This window comes from Tympanuchus pallidicinctus, unplaced genomic scaffold (genome assembly GCF_026119805.1).
Source record: "Tympanuchus pallidicinctus isolate F22 unplaced genomic scaffold, pur_lepc_1.0 scaffold19, whole genome shotgun sequence".
NCBI lineage: Eukaryota > Metazoa > Chordata > Aves > Galliformes > Phasianidae > Tympanuchus > Tympanuchus pallidicinctus.
In genome coordinates this window covers 1,132,918-1,149,318 of record NW_026294710.1, presented here as the reverse complement: position 1 = coordinate 1,149,318, position 16,401 = coordinate 1,132,918, and the positions used below count along the sequence as shown (strand labels likewise).

General features: G+C 48.5%; 1 protein-coding gene across 3 annotated transcripts in view; it reads right to left on the bottom strand.

Annotated features, from left to right (window-relative positions):
* Positions 1 to 1,978: 1,978 nt before the first annotated feature.
* The window catches only part of RABL6 (RAB, member RAS oncogene family like 6), a 51,942-nt gene continuing 37,519 nt past the window's right edge, over positions 1,979 to 16,401 (bottom strand). For all 3 annotated transcript variants that reach the window (XM_052681299.1, XM_052681298.1, XM_052681300.1), the window contains 6 exons: positions 14,906 to 15,068; positions 9,520 to 9,738; positions 8,467 to 8,815; positions 6,484 to 6,655; positions 4,601 to 4,650; positions 1,979 to 4,009 (listed from right to left, as the gene is read on the bottom strand). In XM_052681299.1, coding sequence (XP_052537259.1) covers positions 3,806 to 4,009; positions 4,601 to 4,650; positions 6,484 to 6,655; positions 8,467 to 8,815; positions 9,520 to 9,738; positions 14,906 to 15,068 — 1,157 coding nt within the window. In that variant the 3' untranslated portion in view covers positions 1,979 to 3,805. The remainder of the gene's footprint in view (positions 4,010 to 4,600; positions 4,651 to 6,483; positions 6,656 to 8,466; positions 8,816 to 9,519; positions 9,739 to 14,905; positions 15,069 to 16,401) is intronic.

The following is a 16,401-nucleotide window of genomic DNA, read 5'->3' as shown; positions in this document are numbered from 1 at the left end:
CGAAGCACGGCAGCACCACACTCCTCACACTTGGCCCTTTTCATGTCTCTTGGGGAATGACCAAGTGCCACCTGCGAGCCTGCAGCAAGGTACGGCTGTGAACAAGGCCAGCACCACGCAGGATGCTGCAGGAGATGCATTAGATGGGAAGCAGTCAGTACGAGCCCTGGCACGACCTGATCTGGACTGACAGCCTCAGAAAGATGAACTCAAAGCAGAAGCGGTGCCAAGGCCAGCTGGAAGCACAGCAAGGATGGCACACGTAGCACTGCCACACAGGGCTGGGGCAGCAGCACCCAACAGCAGTGCTGGCAAAGGAACAAATAAGCATAAACTGGCCAAGAATAAAAGCGGACAGCAATTATCAGAGAGCTCCTCAGTTTGGAGGCAGCAGCACAGTTTCCTGCAAGGACGTTGGTAGTGGAGCTGGCCTGCAGGCATGGGAGCTGCCAGGAGCAGTCCGTCTGTCCTGTGCTATTTTTCTACCTGGTATTTTGGCAAGGAGATGGAGCAAAGCACAGGTCAGGCAAGGAGCCGGGCCTTCAGCAGCACTAAGCAGCTCGGTTCTCTCGCAGGGATGAGTTCTGTGACAGCCACCAACAGATTAACACCAGCGAGAGCTTTGGCAAGCAGGGCTGGGCACCTGCACCAAGACTCGGGCCTAAGAAGGACCATGCAGGCTTTGCCCAGGGCTGCAGGGTGGGCGCAGCCACCCATGGCCGCGCGGCTGCACTGCGGCACTGCCGGCACACGGGCAGACCGACAGACCGACAGCCGTCTGCCTGCTCTGAGCACGACTTCACCTTGGTCCCATCCCAAGAGCTGCAGCACATCACACACATGGGCTGCCAACAGTGACAGCAGCTGCTGACCGTCCTGCTGTGCCTCCCCAGGGAGGAGGTGCCCACGAATGCTCCCCCAAATAAATGCGGGGCACGCAGCCCCCCCCCACCCCAGGGCAGCAGCTGTACCAGCTGCCCGCCGGCCTTCAGCAGCAGCAGGCCACAGACAGCGATGATTTGCACTTCTCCCTCCTCTCAGTACCAACTGAGACATTGTAAGATGTCTCTTCAGCCTCAAGGTCTTTTTTTTTTTTTTTTTTTTTTTTTTCAATACAGACCCCAAAGCAAATCCACTGGCACCTCTAGAGATGCTCAGAGGAACCATATTCATCAGTGTGATCCTGCAGAAGCTTTGCAGGCACGTACACACACTCCTTATATTTAGCTTATTCCAAAGGCTGGGTATGGGTAAGACCAACTCAGACAAGGCCTATTTCTTTCTCCCTTCACTCCTGATGCCAGAACTGGATTACACCACACTGTAGCCCAAACAGTTCAGCATTTCTTGAAAAAGGGAGAAGCAGAAGTCTAAGAAGTGCCTTCTTGCTCCTGTTCCCTTCCGCTTTCCCACTTTGCCCACGTCAGGGGGAGGGATGGCTCTGGCCTTGCTCCCAAAGCCAAGACGTGCCACATCCCCTGCCTGGCTCTAATGTGAGGAGAGCTCCCGCCTCTGCTTCTCTTTTAGAAGAGGATTTTAGAACACAGTGACTCATCCCTGCTTGCTGTTGTCGCAGCTCCCTGTGCTGACACTGAGCCCGAGCTGCAGGGAGCAGAGAGGCTCCTGCTGGCAGACAAATCTGGCCCAGGTGAGAGAGAAACTCGTGCCAAGAGGAACGCGGCGCCTGCGCTGCCTTCTGCTGAGCCCCGAGCTGCACGCAGCAGGTGGAGCTGAGCAGCACTGCCGTCCCCCTAACGCTGCGTGCAACAGCAGCTCCCTCAGGACAGACCTCCACCTGGGGGCAAAAGCTCGCGGTTGTTCAGTTCAACTCTTCCTCAATGATTTTTAATTCAGCGCCCATTTCCTCCACGTCTGAGAATGCGACAGAACTGCGCCTCGCCTCCCGTGAAACAGTCCTGGAGGGGACACAGCTCACAGCCAGGCAGGCACACGAGCAGCGGAGAAGACGACGTACAGAGGCGGTTGTACAACAGAGCTTTATAGTCAAATGGATTGTACCAGATTCTTGGATGCAGAATGGAACACGACCCAAATCTTTACAGAACAGAAGCGCTTTCAGGAATGCAGGCAGCTGAAGCTCCGATGCCCGCCCGCCTTCTCCCAGGTGAGGCCACAGAATGGTTGCATCCCCGCCAACATTCCTCCCCACACGTGCAAAGGTTGAACTGCCCCATGCAATTTCCTTACAGTGTTGCAAGAAATGCAGCAATGCTCAGAGAATTAGCAAGTGCTAAAGGAAAACAGATCTGAACAGAATGCTGCTCATGCAGAAAAACCCAGCTATTTTTGTAAGGAAACAGTTACAAGAGCATTTTGGGGGCCGGGGGAAAAAAAGAGCGCCGCTAATTGCCTGCTAATCTGAAAAGCTCTGAAGTGGACAAGGAATCAAAAGAACGCCTTGCCTTATGAGGACGCAGCAGGAAATCCCCACTTGGATCTCATGGTTGACAGTTTACAACAAAAATGGGAGAGGAAGAACAAAACCAAACCTCAGATCAACCCAGGTGCAATGGGGCAATGTAATGCACCGCACGCGCAGGGAGCTGCAGAAGGGACAGCAGAACCAAAAGAGAAGGGGATGAGGAGAACTGACAAGCTCCACCAAACACAGCGGCAGCTCTGCAGCGCCCACCCAGCTGCAGCCCACGTTACTGAGCAGGCACTCATCCACGGGTCCACGTTCAAAGCAAAAAATGAAACGGCTTCCCCAGCTCACGGGGCAGGAGGAAGCTCCCTGCCTGGGGAGGGAAGGGCGGCGCTGTGGGGGGCTCTCGACACCCACTGGTCGGGCTGGGAAGGGCTCTCAGAGCCACGGCTGCTGTCCCTCTGCGCAGAGGCAGCCGGAGCTTTAAAGCGTGGTTGTAAATGGCCTGAGAAGCAAACGCCTTGCCATGCTAACGCTGCCCTGCAGACAGTCCTGAAGCTCTGGGTATCTTCATTTCATGAGTCATGTCCCTGAGAGGTACCCAAAGGAGGGGATTCTACTGTATGCAAATTCAAGGGTGGGAAATGCAGAAAAGCACTGATTTTTTTCCTCTTTCTTTTTCAGGTTTGCTTTGCACTTTGCATTGTTTTCCCAAACTGCATAGCAGCTTACATGTAGTGTCTGAGACACTGGGGCCACGGAAATCAATGGGGTTTCATGAATTCCAACAGCAGCACCAGTGAGTGCTAATTAAGCTGCTGTGCAGAAAGGTCCCTTTCGAAGGACTCCACAGTCACACGCGCTCTCTTTCACTCTGGTCCTGCAGCTGCTGTACCATCACACGATCTGCTCGATTTAAAGCATCGACTGCTGATCGGAGCAATGGCCAACACACCTCTCTCATTAAAAAATAGGAAGGATAAAAAGTTAAAGACTTGAGACAGGCGAGCACGATGCATTCATGCAGCACGGTTTGTTGTACTCCTCTTAACAAGACAGGAGCTTCAGGTGTGCAGGAGTGGCATTAGCAGGGGCGGAGCTGGGAGAGGTTCCCTTCACCTCCTACACCCTGCCAGCAACCCGAAGGGGCATCTCTGGAAGGAGAAATCACAGCCTGGAAACGGGCCTGAGAACCATGCCCTGAACCTTCCCCGTACTCACACACATCTCTGCTGGATTTTCTCTGTGTAACGAACCACCAGAACAGCAGTGCAGATGTAAAGCTTTTGTTCTGCCAGCTCCGTTTAGAGTGAATATACGGCAAAAAGCTTTCCACATCTGCACCCATCCTGGTGTGACCTGTACAGAAAGATGAAGACAGCCACGACAGAAGAGTCCGCTGCTGTAACTGTGGGCAGCCTACAGCTCCTCGTAGTCCCCACCTCCTCGTGGCTTGCTCGTGCCGGCTCCTCCTCCTCCAAGAAAAGCCTCCAGTTCATCTATCTCACTGTTCTTCTCCTTGCTCCTCTTCTTCTTTTTCTTTTTGTCTTTCTCCTCTTTGCTCTCCTCTTTCTCTTTGCCCTTCTTGTGTTTGCTCTTCTTTTTCACAGACTTCTCTTCTTCCTGCAGAATGAGAAAATGTTCATTAATAAATCCTCTGAGCATGCCAGTAACCCAGCACAAATCGCCCTGAGACCTGGCTCTGATGGGAGCCTTACAGAGGGAGAGGCATGGAGCACTGAGGCTGGCTGGGCACTAATTCCAGAAGACCCCCCTGCGAGTTTGGACAGAAGAGAGGAAAGACCATCTGGTTTCCACACAGCAAGGGTCTGTCAGGCAGTTTGTGCCCAATGACAGCACTGTACTGGACAAGAAGAAATGTCAGAGATGATGCCTCCTACAGGCTTCTCTTGCTGTCTCTGAGATTAGCTCTGTCTGAGACGTCCCTCTGCCTGGAAAAAGCCAGGTTGCTATCATCAGATTCCACTCAGAAGACATGCACTGCTCTGCTTCACTTCACAAACTCAGACATTTTCAAAATTCAGTGGTTCTTAAAGTTTGCTTTTAGACTGAGGAGTGGTTAATGGTCTGCAGACCCTGAGGAGCACAGGAAGCCAGAATGGAAGGCAGTCCACCAGGAACACTGTGGGCAGCCACCCTGTTCCCTGGCTGCCAGATAATACAGCAGATCAGCTCTGATGAATTATATAGTACCTCTTTGCTTTTCTTCTTTTTCTTCTTTTTCTCCTTAGAAGCATGTTTATCTGTTCAAACAAACAAACAGAAAAAAAAACACCATTTAAACAGCAATCCATGCAATTCTGCCCTGCCTCTATTCCTCAGAACAAAATGCTCTGTCCTGAAGCCACATGCAAAGGTATTTGTAGAATCACAGCACAGTTGGGTTGAAGGGCCCTCACAGCCCCCATCCCCACCCCTGCCATGGGCTGGCTGCCCCCCAGCTCAGGCTGCCCTGGGCCCATCCATGGCCTGGGGCACCTCCAGGGATGGGCACCCACAGCTCTGGGCACAGTGCTGGGGCCTCACCGCCCCCTGCACAACAGGCTCTCATTTAACTATATACATCCAGTTTAATTGTAAGTATTACATTGTCTGCATTATTTGTGCCATGAAAACTGACCTGGGTGCTCATTGTACAACAGCCAAAGAAATAAAGACAGACATCAGCTCTACAAACTGGTCCAAAGACTTGAACAGGGCACCAGGCTATTAATTCCAGAACTAAAGAAGAACCACAGATTTGCCTCTGACTGCTAAACATCTGAAGGCAGATGGAAATTCCACAGGCACGGCTTGTGTTTCTTTTGGTCCAGCTAGTAATGGAAGACTCAAGACACCATGCTGGAAGATAGGAGCCCTGGCAAGCCAGCACTCACTGCAGTTAAAGCTGCATGTGGAAATGATGTCACCGTGAGCCAAAGCGCCCATGCTGCAGCCCTGCTGGACAGCAGCAGCTGTTTTCACTGCACTGAATGAGGCCCGAGTCCATCGCTGTCAGTGTTTGTCCCACACGGCTGTGCTGGCAGCTCAGCTGCTGCTGCGAGTGCTGAACGTGCAATGGTTTGCACAAAGACTCCCTGAATGGGGGAGGATCTGTCTGGCTGTTACACGGGACGCTTCGTAACTGCACTGCATTTCACACTGTGGTACCTGACACCCACACGCTCAAACTGCTGTTTAAACTCCAACCAACTGATCACTGACACGCTGTTATATTTATCCCAGAAAGAGGAGACAGGAGGAACACACGTTGGATTATTAAGAGTGCCTGATGGATGTTTAGTTACCAACCTGGGCCTCTGCACATAGACTTGTATGTACTGCAAGCTGTGCTGCTCAGCAGCAGGAAGTGCCGAGGCAATGAAGCCATCACGAGCTTCCTTACTTTGATAGAATAACCATTCAAGGAAGCCATCACGAGCTTCCTTACATTGATAGAGTAACCATTCAAGGATAAATCTCACTTGTACTGCTTACAGCTTTTTCTCCCCTTAGAAAGGTTCTAATTTCCATCTTTCTGGGTGACGTTAGAGGCAGATCTATAAGGAGATGCTTTGTAGAAATGCCAAAACAGCAGGAATTACTTGCACAACTAAGATTTGTTCCCTCAGTGGGTGGTGGAGAGGGGGAAAGGAACGCTCAGGTTAGAACAAGAACCTCACCCCACGTTTCCCAAAGGTAGAACAAACTGGCAAAGTACATCCAAGCATTTTGCTCACATTGAGCTGAACTGTCAAGGGAGTGGACACTGCAGTGCTGAGCCTCAGAGCTCCCAGGCATGTAAACCTAAGCAGGAAGCCTGACAGAAGCAGCTGGTGAAAGATGTGAGCCTGCTTCCAGCTGGGACAGAAATAATATATGGCTGATGCCTCAGATGAGCCAAGTTCCCCCAGCCCCCAGGAGGAAAAACTTTAGTTCTTCATGCTGTGTTAGACCACATGAAAGACTCACGCAGGGCACTGTGTGAAATTACAGGGTGTTTCATTTAGTGCAAATGGGTTTGCTTACACCATTTTGGAAAAAAACTGGTGCCTGACAAATGACACCAGCAAGAGGGGAAACACTGTGACCTTTACCTTCTTCGCTGCTCTCCTTGGGACCAGTTTCTTCCAAACCCAAACCAAAGAGGTCCGAGTCATTTTTCATTCTAAAGGAGTGGACTGTTGATTTCACAGGCTGTGGTGGCTTTGCCAATGAGGTTTCATCATCAGATATTTCAGAGAGATCTTCCCGGACAGGGAACTCATCCTAGAGAAAGAAAGGCAAAGCGTTCAACCAAAATCTACAGACAACCAGTGCAGGGAGATGTGAGGTGGCAGCAGGTGGGGAAGAAGGAAGGAAAGGGCAGCTGAACTGAGCTGGTGTTAGCTGGAAATCAATGACTGTGATCCTACAAGCTCTCTGTATTTCTCACTGTGGTAAAGGAGCTAAAGCAGCATCGGTCCTGGAAATCACATGCGGATGACTCAACATCCATGGTACCAAAATCAAATTCCTGATGTAAAGGGATTGAATGAGACCTTCAACTGTTTTAGCTCAACAGCAACAGCCTTTAATTGCCCTGGAGATGCACCTCTGTTTTGAGGAAAATCAAATCTAACAAGCTGAAAACGCTTCCATATCTGACAGACAAAACCTCTCCTGCTCTGAGGTCCAGCACAGCAGAGGCAACGTGCAGCAGGGCCAAGAAAGCAGCCTGCGTTTGCAGAATAAATCCCTTCATCAACTCGAAAGGGAATGTGCTCCCCGTGCAAATTTTCCCCTTTAATGTGGGCTAAAAACAGGATGCTGCACAGACTGGCTATCCCCCAAAATCCCCTGTCTCTCTGCACAATGGGAATGAAAGTGAAGTTTAATAATCTTCTCTGTGTGCCAACTGATCCTCTTCAGAATTTGTTAACCTCTTTTTCTTTACACCCTCCATTCTGACCTCACTCTGCTGCTGATTTAGGCAACATCCCTCTCCTTCTTGCAAATGGTTTTACTGCTTTACCTGACCAGTAAACCTGGTACTTGAAAAGCACTCATAAGTGGCTGGGCATTTCCCTGACACGGCTGCATCAGCTGGTGCCCTCGCAAACCTCATTTCCCATCATCATTTACCTCACAGTTACCAGAAGCAAACTCTCTCCAAATACCATCGCTTTTATATTCAGGTGCCAGGAAAAGCAGGTACTGTAATGCTAAATGAATGGAAAACTACTTAATAAACAACAGCAGGACACACAGCCAAGGTCAGAGAAACTGTGACAACCATCCTCCTGCAGGTTTCTGGAATGAGGCAAACATAAAACACTCCTGAGCAATAGCTGACCCAGACACTGGGAGTACATCTGAAAAGCAACTTCACCACAAACAATGATGTGCAGTTTCTTCAGAGATTATTCTGCTGGCTACCAGTGCGGATCACCGGAGTCAGGGATACCCAGATGCAGAGCAGCAACTTCCTATGAGCCCAGAGAAGATGCCTGTGTTTTCTACATCTTTAATACACGACAGGTCCAGAAGGGACTCTGCTGCACCTCGTGTTTGGGTAGAGCCCTGCAGCCGGCACCGGGCAGCCGCCCACATCCTGAACATCACAGATACATTACAACTAGCCCAGCTACAGACAGGCTTTCTCAGACAGATTTTCCTGCTTCAGTAAGAAATTGCCACGTGAATTTGTTATGGCCTTTTGATTGCTGGATTGGCTGCAAGGAGCTCACTTGCTCTCTCTCTCATGTGTGCATGCTTCTACATATTAAACTTTGGGTGAAATGATCTACCGGCTTTGCACTTCACACCTTCCATGCTGCTGGACTGAACACTGCAAATTCACTAAGAATAAACAACACATCGAAGTCTGCAAGCACAAACCTTGCTGCCACATGGCTTCAACAATCACAGTGTTAGTGGGCTCGTGCTTAAATCAGCCTCTTCAGGTTGCTTAGCACCTGACTTGCTGTGACTCCTGCTGAGAGACCACGAAAGCAGATGAAAGCCCTGCTCACTGAGGTGCCTCAACACTTCAAGCTCAGCTCTGCAGCAGTGCGCAGCAATCCATGCATGCTATTTACCATTTTCTTCCTCTGGCTGTCAGACTCCTCACTTTCAAAGTCTGGATCATCCATAACAAATGAGAGCATTTGAGTAGCTATTGGTCCCTCTTGGTCACTGTCAGACTCCTCAGGCTTTTCATCTTTGACCACTTTCTGTTTAAGAGCATGTCCTTTGCTTTGGGAAGTGGTTTTTGGGGCCTGAACTGCCGGCGTGGTGGCAGCAGCTGGCAGACCAGCACTGAGCTTGCTGCTGCTGCTGCTGCTTCTTTCAGACCCAGAATGTGGAGGTAAACTGTCGGGAGGCTTCGAGTCAGTTGCTTTGGTCAGAACTGCTTCGCTTTGTGGTTTCACAGAATTTCTGGAAGACCTGGAAAGAAAAAAAGGAAAAAAAAAAAAAAGTTGTCAGAGCCTGTGTACATCCCCACTCTGCTTCTGTGAAACAGAGCACAGCCACCAATTAACAGCTGAACTTGCCTCAAGGGCTTCAATGTGCATCTCAACAGGAGACTCGGAGACATAGCTCATCCCGGGGAAACGTGTGTGTTCTCACAGAAACCACTCAGTATTTCTAGCAGGAAGTCAAAGGCTGAAAGTTCTTGCATCCCTAAGGATGTTGGTGCAGAGGTGCCCACATCAGTTGGCCAAATCCAATCATGTTACCCACAGGATATGATATGCAGAGAATGTGATTCAATTCACTGTTCTCCAGCACAGGGTGTGGAGAATGACTTCCATGGCAAGACCTGACTCCTCTGTCCTCCTCACACACCTTCAGCAGCTGTTAGAATCTCTTGTGCAAACATAAATGTGCCAGCAACCACAGAAGCACAGTTCTCAGAAGTAACCTACTGAGGAGTGGTGCAGCTTATCGTAAAGACTGCTAGAAGTACCTCTACCCTCAGAAAATACTGCATAAAGTAGTTCCAGCTCAAGCAAATGCAGCTCCAACTTGCAGCGGAAGGAATGGGCTCAGAGAGACACCAGGTTTTCCCTGAGCTGAGCAGAAGGGGAGGAGTGAGAAGAGACTCGAGTTTCCCAGCACAATCCCACTCCTCAGGCTGTGCCTCATACCTTTTTATTTCACGTTCCATGTCAATGCTTTCGTCAGGTATGAGTGTGACCCTGGAGTCCTTAGCCTCTTCCTCCTCCTCCTCCTCACTGGACAGGGTGATGTTCTTGCTGGGCACCCGCTCTGTTGCCAGCACAGCTCTGCTGGGGATTTTGTCATCCAGGTCAAGGTCGTCTTGGAAACCCGCCACCATGGGGTTCCCCCCAGGTGCCTCTCCATCACTGCAAAGTGGACAATGATTAGACAACAGCCTCAGGACATTCTAGGACAGACATGCCTCCCCTTGGAAGCAGAGTGCCACTCACAGGCATTCAGGGCTAAGGTCAGGCTCATCTTCCCCCTACGCGGGGCAGCCACACCGTTGGTCTCACTGCTACAGAGCAGCCTGTGACCTCAGCAGGGCCTCAACCACAACATATCTGGTCCAACACGCAAGGATGACACAATTACGGAGTGGGAACTGTCTGCCTTGATCTCCTCATCCTGTAATTAAGCTTGATCATATACTGCCACTTCTGTGGGGATTCATTTGCAACTATCAGTGTCTGAGAATTATTTCTGTTTCTCTGGTGCTCCCTGGAGCAGGCAGATACTCAGGCACCATAACTATCCTTTAGCATTCCCCAAATTGAATTAACCTAAGGACACAGCTAAGAGTCTGCCAGGATCCTTGAATGTAATACAGTTATGCCTTCCGAGTATCTTTAGATAGAGAGCTTCACAGCTGAAATCACCAGCTGAAGGATTCTTGTCTGCATTTCTGCAGGACTCAACAATTTTAATACCCTCTGATGGATTTGCTCATGCCAGGGATACAGACATTTTTCATGGTCTCATGAACCTTTGAGTTACCTTCCCTGACTCTATTTCCTTTCTCTGCAACAGACACTTGGTTGCTTCCTGGTAACCTGCCGTGTATCATCCCCACATCCTTTAACAAATCAATCCAGGCTGTACAAACAGCACTTGTTCTTAGGCAGAGACAACAGAAAAAAAAAAAACAAAAAAACACTATAGCTTGGAACAGATCAGATCTGAGAGGCACAAAAGAAACCAGCAAAATCTACAATCCTTAATCTGGAAGGAAACTGTTCCAGCAGACAGCCTGCACAGGACTGTGCAGTGGAAATGCTGAGGCACTAACCTGGTGCAGCTGACTGTACAACTCACTGGCTCTTCTTATGGCTAGTTAGTGCTTTACAAGTCAAGGACCTAATATATTTGCCAACAGACAGCAGAACATTTGTGTTACAAGGGACACTGTGCTGACAGGGGCTGCCACAGCACATTAAGAGCTACTACAATTAATGCCTGTCTGGGTTATAGCAGGAGTAACATCTGTTCCGTGCTCCTTCCATGCGGAATCCTGAAAGACTCCTCTGCTCTCAGGACTCAGAGCTCAGCTCCCAGCTCAGCAGGAGCAGGCTGCTCAAGAGCCCCTTCATCACAAACACTGCCGCTCTCAAACCGAGCCAGAAGTGCCTGGCCCACACAAAGGAGAAGAGAACTGTGGCCCAAAGCAGCTCCAAGTGCCACGCTGGCTGGAGGAATTACAAGGGAGGGATTTCTGAGTTATGTGCTTCCTCTTGAATTGTGCTGAAAAGAAAATGGAGTTGCATCCTAAAAAAAGTGGCAGCATATTATCCTGACACTGCATTTCTTCACCATCTTACTGCTCTGCTAAGCATGGGAACTCTTCAGAGTGCTGCTAATGCCACTGTCCTTCCACCACACACATTAGACTTACAGCCTCTAAGGCATTCCCAGTCTAAAGAGAACATCCACGTGTGTAACACACACAAAGTGGGTCAGCTCTCTTTGCAGTGAATGCACCACTTCCCTCTCTAACTTCCACTCAAATTGCTGAATGACAGTTTAAAAGCAAAGCAAATAAGTCAATATACAGCAGGAAAATCACTGCTGCAGTATAAACAAGCTCTGACGATGCAAAATTAGTATCAGATCGTGGTCCTGAAATTCCAGCAGGATGGAATTCAGAGCATGCAGCAACAAGCACATTGCAGCACTCTTGCCAACACCTGACACGCAGCCAAGAGTGCATCAGTGTTGAGCCAACATGACTGCAGGCACAGGTACCCACCAGAAACAAGTGTGCCCAAGGGTTACTGGCCAAAGAGCACAGCGGGGTTTCCTCAGAGTAACCCACTGTTGTGTGCAAGGAACAGCTTCTGATAGTGAAAAAATCCTGCTGCAGTCTGAGCATACGCTCTCAGACCTGGCTTGACATCATCCCAGCAGCCCTGCCAAACAGCCAGGGGAGCCAGCCACAGCAGGAGCCAGCAGAATGCTCTTGCCACATCAGTTTTTGGGACTAAGGAAAGAGGAAAATCCCGAACTCTAATAAAGCAGCTAAGCTGAAGGAATCTCATGCCACAAGATGGGCCTGCAAGGCTATATTCTAGGAGATGGGAGTCTTCTAGCATGCACCAAACGATGCCCTCAGGGTCTCTTGCTTCATCTAGCATGGCTGCAGATCACTATATAAATAACACAGGTGACAAGGCAAAGAACCAGTTAGAAGCCCGCCAGGTAGAAGGATGTGGAAATCTAACCAACGTTTATGATGGATGTCTAGAGACGTGGAGAAAACTCAACAAGAATCCCGTTAACTTTACTGTAAGCCCACCTCCAAACAGACACCTGCAGCCCATCCAGGCAGCCTGGGCCAGCAGCAGGGACCAGGGGAGTCCGGAGCCAGGCTGGCTGCTCTGGCATGGACACACACACACTGCCCCTGGGCACCAGGCTAAAGAGCAGCACAGTGAGGTCAGAAACAGCAAACTGGAATAAATGGACTGTCAACTGGTAAGGAAACTGATTTGGGGAGCTCTCTGTTGCAGGCTGGAGAACCGTAATACACCATGAAACAAAGGGTAGAACGTCATTAATCTCTTTAACTTCATTAATCTGTGCTGCAACACCAAGAGATGTCAGCAAGTGCTGAAAGTCTCAGCAGCTGTCTGATCTTTGGGGAAGAAGTGCCACCATTCCTTCCTCGTGGTTGGCTTCATGCTTCAGAAACAAACATTTTTTTTCCGACTGTACTCCTCATGTCAACTGTTGTTCCACTGCTCAATGAGATGTTATGGAAAACAGAAAGGGAGATGTTTGCAGGACATCACAGGGAAAAACAACCCAGTGTTACTAAAACACGTGATAGCAGACTTTACAGCCTCTTTCCGAAGCTCAAAACAAATTCTTTCAAATGGAAGCAAATGGTGCTGAGTCCAGGATGCAGGCTGGTTACACAGCATCCTGCTTCCAGGAAGTAACTACCTCTGCTTCACGTAGGAAACACGCTGTGCACTGATGTAAGGGGTAAGCAGCTTCCCATTTTTCTGTTTTTTAAAACAAATATAATCTCTATAATAGTCAGAGGTCAGGTCAGAGATAAATTTCTGCAGCAGTAGATTTTGTTGCCATCTACATGCAGTCATCTACATGCTACATGGAGTAGAGGCTGATTGTTAGGGATGGGGCTTACAGAACCCTTACACTGCTCCTGGGCACCACAGGGCTGTAGCAGGCATCCTTAAGGAGATCAGTGATTGCAGGTGATGGACAGAACAACACACCGCACCTCCAAATTTCAGTACGCCTGGTTCATAGCAGCTTTTTGGCAAGAAATGGAAGGTAAAACTGCCATAGAACTGAGAACATGGTGTGAGCTATACAAGAAACCAGATGAAGACAACAGATGCCAAGCTGCAGAGAGGTGAGGAGCACCTGAATTCTCAAGGATGTGCTGCAAGGTCTTCTCTCAGTGAAGCAGCATTGCTCCAGCTGTACATAATTATCGCTGTCATCAGAAGACAAAGCTGTGAACAACTGCCCTCTCTGTACCCTGGGAAAGCCCAAAGGTGTTTCTTTTCTGCCCCCATCAGTTGTGCACACTGGAAGGCCACCAAGATTGGGCACAATGCACAGAAGGGCATCACTGCAGCCAAGAATGCAGCAACTTTACAGCCAAGAAGCATGGCATCACCGTTTGGGATGCTTGGCTTTTTTTTACAGTTTAACACCAATTTGCTTCCAACAACAATTGTCTGGTAGAAGAGAAGCCTGTGCTAAAGATCCAGTGTCCTTCCTACAGCAAGAGGGGCAGCTAAAGAGCTCTAAGGGCACCCAGCAAACCCCAGGAAGGTTGGATCTCCTGACATCTCTCTGTTAAACACAGAATAATAATCCAGCTTGTCCACAGCCACAAACAAGACGCTTTGTAGGCCAGCACACCTCTAGCAACTGCTACCTTTTTCTTCCTTTCCTTCCTTTTTCTTTCTTTCTTTCTTTTTTTTTTTTTTTGTAACAAAAACCATCCACGTATTCTGCTGCCACAAGGGACGATGATTCAGGCTGACCTGCATTAGACAGGCATTGAGCCTTGCATACAACATTGATTTTAAGTTGTCGTGGTTAAACTAGAGAACACTGAATCATGACAAAGCCGTCAAAAGATGCAGAATGCATGACGTTCACAGACAAGCTGTATCAGTGTTTAATTACTCTCCTAGTTAATACAGTGGTGATGACAAGAAACAATCGGTGTGGACTATTCCAAGCAGATGGATGCAAAGCCTGTGAGTGCACTTAGGTCACCTCTCAAATGACAGCATGCTTTCAGACAGCCTTGCTGCACATCCTCTTGTGTGAGCAGCTCAATACACCACAATCTTTTGTTCTTTCTTTCTTTATTTATTTTTTGATAAAAAAGCCAAAGTCAGGAGGGAAAAAAAAGAAGAACATAAGCTCAGCTCTCCTCCATTCTGAGAACGCTGGGAAGGGACAGTAGAAATAGACAGAGGAAAAGAAAGTCTCTCCCTAAGATTTTCTGGAATCCGCAGGCAAGCATGCAAAGATATTTCCAAAGGAGTACAACCATCTCCAGCCTTCCTTCCAATAAACCATGGAGGGCTCCCAGCAGTTACGTTTCTACAATGGCTGCAGAGGCCATGCAGGAACATGCCTGGTCTTTGGGCAGTGGCACTGTATTCATAAGGCAAAATACAGTAATACTGCAAAGTGCATTGTATGCTAGAAGGAAAGTACCTCTAATGTTTCATCACACTTAGAAGAAAAATGTCTTCCTGGCACAAAGCAAACCAGTGTTAAATGTTAAACACTGAGCATGGAAGGGAGACGTCAAAACCAAGAAGGTGGTAATGAGCTTCTACTGCCATTCCTTGATTCCCAATAGCAGTGTGCATCATTAAGGAGGAGTCAGCAGAAGACAGAAAAGTAGGGGAGAACGAGTTGCTCTGCAGTCATCTTCTGAACAACTGCAATAGGTTGGCAAGGCCTGAGCAATTCTTCAGACTGTGCATCATGGTAAGCCCCCATCTCACCTTCCTTCCATCCTCCTTCCCTTACCTTTCACTATCAACATGGTGCTTTGTCTGTGGTTTCCCTTTATCCTTCTGTGGGGCTGAGTCTTCTAAAAAGCTGTGATCCAGGCTGTCCTCAGGAACAAAGTCCTCCACGCTCTGTACTTTTGCAGGGGCTGCAGGGTGGGGAGGAGCAGCAGCAGCAGCATCTGCGTCAGCAACAGCAGTTGTAAAACACAGCTCACCACAAATGAGACAGAAATTTGCTTTTTACAGATCTATCCTGCTCAGGGCACCTTCAGCACGCAGGTAACAGCCACCTCATCTACACAGCAAAGGAAGAGGAAAGCCATATAACAGGATGCCGAAGGCAGCCCAGAACCTCACAGGATGGCACTCATAGACCACACACAGTCACTGTGGTTTACAAAGCTCCAGGCAGATTCAGGCTCCCAAACCAGTCTGAAAAGCCCTCGAGCACGGTAGCTCATTCTGCTCTACAGTGAGTACTGGCACTGATTGACTAGATCACAACCAGATTTTTATACCTGTGCTGTGAGCATCACTCCAATGTGATATCCCTTCAGTATTCTTTCACCCTTTCCAGACTGTTCAGCTCGCTCATTCACTGAACTGTATCTGTGAAAAGCAGCATCGTTCACACTGCTCTCAGGTGTCTCGTGTAACCAAAAGCTCAAGTGCTGCTGCAAATAGACTCACTTTAAAATAGGTTATTTGTAGAGACATCCTTGCCCATCAAGGAATCAAGATGAATGCTGGAAGCCTGAACAGATTAACCTTCGCAGAATCTATGATGTTAAGCCTTTTTCTCCTGCCTGGATTTCACTTCACATCTAGGCTATTTTCTTTTGGGTGAGCAAGCCTTCACTATGAATACAGATTTTGCCCCACTAGCCCTACTAGCACAGCTTACAGTTACTGCATAGAATAGCACTATTGCTAACATTACACTATAACTTCAGTGTAAGAAAAAACACAGCTAAAAGAATTACTGCTGCAAGGCATCAAGAAAAATGCAGCATAGCAGCTCCCACAGAAAATGTCTGTGATAGTGATTTTCAGCTGCCTTCCAATTTGCTAGTCCTGAGGCAGGTTCCAGTAGAGATGCAAATCCTTGGCACACTGTATAAACCTCAGTGACTGATCAGCTTTCCCCTGCTGCCTTTTGCAGCCCTCTTAGAAAGCAATCTTGAAATCCCAGGGCTGCAGGCCACAAACCTGAACAGTTCTTGAGCTCAGTGACAGATTAAAAAAAAAAATCCAAAGCCAGAAAAACCCAAAGTTGTGACACTTGTGGTAATTGCTTATCTTTTTTGTACTTAACAATATGACCAAGTCTTTTGTTGATGAAGGATTTTCTCCTCTTTTATTGTTTGTTTCTGTGTGGGAAGAATCACAGATAAACCAAAATGAGAGTACTGTGTCACACCTGGTAACAGATCCAGCAACATTGTGTGCAAGCCTAAAAGTGAAAGATGTCAACATCTGAAACTACAAAGCCCTGTCCCAGAACCCCTCCTT